Source organism: Dendroctonus ponderosae, unplaced genomic scaffold, assembly GCF_020466585.1.
Source record: "Dendroctonus ponderosae isolate FM_Combo_2020 unplaced genomic scaffold, Dpon_F_20191213v2 Dpon_F_20191213_2, whole genome shotgun sequence".
Lineage (NCBI taxonomy): Eukaryota > Metazoa > Arthropoda > Insecta > Coleoptera > Curculionidae > Dendroctonus > Dendroctonus ponderosae.
This window is the reverse complement of record NW_026018165.1, coordinates 17,602,592-17,605,342: the sequence shown is the minus strand read 5'-3', so window position 1 is coordinate 17,605,342 and position 2,751 is coordinate 17,602,592. Positions and strand designations below refer to the sequence as shown.

The 2,751-nt window shown below is 38.4% G+C and overlaps 1 protein-coding gene across 1 annotated transcript in view; it reads right to left on the bottom strand.

The window, feature by feature from the left end:
* Positions 1-921: 921 nt before the first annotated feature.
* The window catches only part of LOC109536702 (cGMP-dependent protein kinase, isozyme 2 forms cD5/T2), a gene marked incomplete at its 5' end in the record, with an annotated part of 15,272 nt that continues 13,442 nt past the window's right edge, over positions 922-2,751 (bottom strand). The window contains 3 exon segments of the mRNA XM_048664130.1: positions 922-1,730; positions 2,198-2,331; positions 2,387-2,615. Of these exon segments, the coding sequence (XP_048520087.1) occupies positions 1,565-1,730; positions 2,198-2,331; positions 2,387-2,615 (529 nt within the window).

Below are 2,751 nucleotides of genomic sequence, written 5' to 3'. Positions count from 1 at the left end.
AAATTTTTGAGGCGAAATACCCAAAAAGAAGTTTGCAAAAAATGAATCCGCCTCAACAATATAGAACTTATCTACAAAGTAATCCTAGTTAGCGTCTTTGCGGGTAACTTTCTTAATGGTTGGAGCTCTACGGTTACTGGATGGACAGTTTGCTTAAGCGCGGTTAGCCTTCAATTGCAAGCAATTCGTGTTTTTGTAAAAGAAAGTTTCCACACCCCAATCACATCCTGTTGGAAAAACAACAAATGTGTATGATATTGTTTATCCAGTTACGCCTCAGAGAAGAAAAAACCGGCTAACCGTTGCCACATTCGTGTTGTGATTTGATATTGAGGATACCGATAAGAAGTTGTACAGGGTGGCAAAGTCGCACAATCTGCCCTGGCAGGCTTACGCTCAATGATACGAACTACGCGCTCTAATCCGCAATGTGTTATTGTTGGCTCGCGTTAAACCAACAGATAACTAAGACGTTAATCCTATGCGAGGAACCTCCAATTACGGGCCAGATGCCGCATTAAAGCATTTAATATTTTTATATCCGCTTAGTATATTGTACAATAATTAGCCAGTCAACATTTGCCAGCATTATCATTATTACTAGATTATCTTCGGCAGCATGTCTATCATAAAAGAGGCATATGGCATTCTGGAGTACATCGAAATCGGCGTAACTTATTTTTTTTGGTTGCAACCAGAACAGCTTTAACAGGAAATTTTCTCTTGATGCTTTGGCACGTCTTTATCCCCCACTTGCCACGTTTAGCACTAGCTTGGTAGATAACCGATAAATTGCCCAAAAAAGCACTCTGCAAGTATATATAAATTATTTATTTGATTTACAACACAGTACGACATACGTTTAGGAGGGTAAAATTCTTCAAAACACGACAGAGACGGTTGAAATGCAAAAGCTTAAAGGCCGGGTAACTTATTATCTTTATTTACATTATACACTTATTTAATTGTTAAAAAGGGGCCTAGTGGCATATAATAGCTGTGATTTTTTCTAAAGCACGTCACTGCGCTTGGTCAATAATGGTATAATACATAAAAAAGGGAAAATAAAATCTAATGGCACTGCTTAAAATTATCATCGTTAATTGAAATATTATACAAAGAGAAAACGAGCACAAACACAGTTCAAAATATCAGTTCTTGAGTACAAATGTCATGTGGAAACTTCCGTGATAAAAAGTCCCTGGTAAAACTGGAAAACAATATCAAATAATACCATCAATGAAACGAACATTTTTTTTAAGGCACGAAGTCGACCAATCATCTACTAAACTTCCAGTCTGGTGCAGCGTTCGAAAACTGTATGTAAAACTGAGTTGCGACTGTTGATTAAGTCGATTTTGCTGGCTGATTGTAACAAAAGAAAAATATCCACTTAATAAGCATACAAAACTGTTTGATCAGCTAATCAAGACGAATTTCAGAGTGAACTTAAAACAGCTCATGCGTTTTATACGGAAATCAACTGACTGAAATTGCGCGATAGATCGGTTTTTAAGGCACTGTGCCCGGTGGGATTTTCAGTACTTTTGGATCACAATAACGATTAAAAATTGCTGTCCCATCCGGACATGTCATCGGGCGGTAATCCGCCTTCGTCGGGGGGATAAGGGTCGAAATTGGAGGAATCTGTTACGCTTCTGATTTTCGGCATAATCGGGGGCGGCAACGTTCTGTTCACTAGGCCTTCCCAGTTGAAACCGTCGAACCATCTAAAACAAAAAATCGTATTGAATGTTTATCTGAAGGACCGTTTAGTGTCGTTTTTTCACTGTTTTTTCCTGGGTTTCAGTCAAAATGTGAAGGCGAGACAACAGCCCCATCATCATACTTAAAATGCAAAACAATCCATAATTGGGAAACATTAGATTCTTTTTAGGCGTGACTGTCTTTAAAACTACATATTTGTTTGAATTTGTTGTAATTTCGGCCAGCAAATTTCGATTTTTTGTTGAAATTGTCCAACTTTTGGAAAAATGAAAATTTTCTCAGTGTCTTAAATTTTACATCATTTTCATCTCACGAACGCGAGGAATGCATCGAACTCATTGAAAAACATGCTAGAAATTTCAGATCGGAAATAATAGACACTTTCGGCACATTTCAAGAGTTCACGATCTTTAACCGACTGGATAATTCTTCCGTATTATTGACCCAAACGCTTACGCTTACGACTTACTTGTGTTTTTGGATGTCGCTAATGCCGCCTTTTTGATACCCTAAACGCTCTGCTGGATTGTCCCTGCACAGTTTCTTAATCAAAGCGGTTGCATTTCTCGTTATGTTCTTGGGAAAATCGATGGCATCGATTCCCTGAAAATATCCRMACAGTTAGGATTTGCGCCATTTTTCAATAAACCCGCTTCACCTTTAAAATCACATTGTAGGTCTTCATCGGGTCGCTACCGTTGAACGGCGGTGTTCCCGTAAGTAGCTCAAACATMAGTACTCCAAGAGACCAATAATCCGCACTAATATCGTGACCCTTGTTGAGKATTACTTCCGGTGCGACATACTCTGGCGTGCCGCAAAACGTCCATGTTTTCCTACCGGCTTGCAGTTTCTTAGCGAATCCAAAGTCCACCAGTTTAACGTAGCTGCAACAGAATAGTAGTTTTCGATACAATTTTTCGCCAACAACAAATTTTCGCCCTCGTATCGAACACTATTTTTTATTCGAATGAAAGATTACACGAATAATAAAATGCATCGATTTCATATTTAAAATTTTGT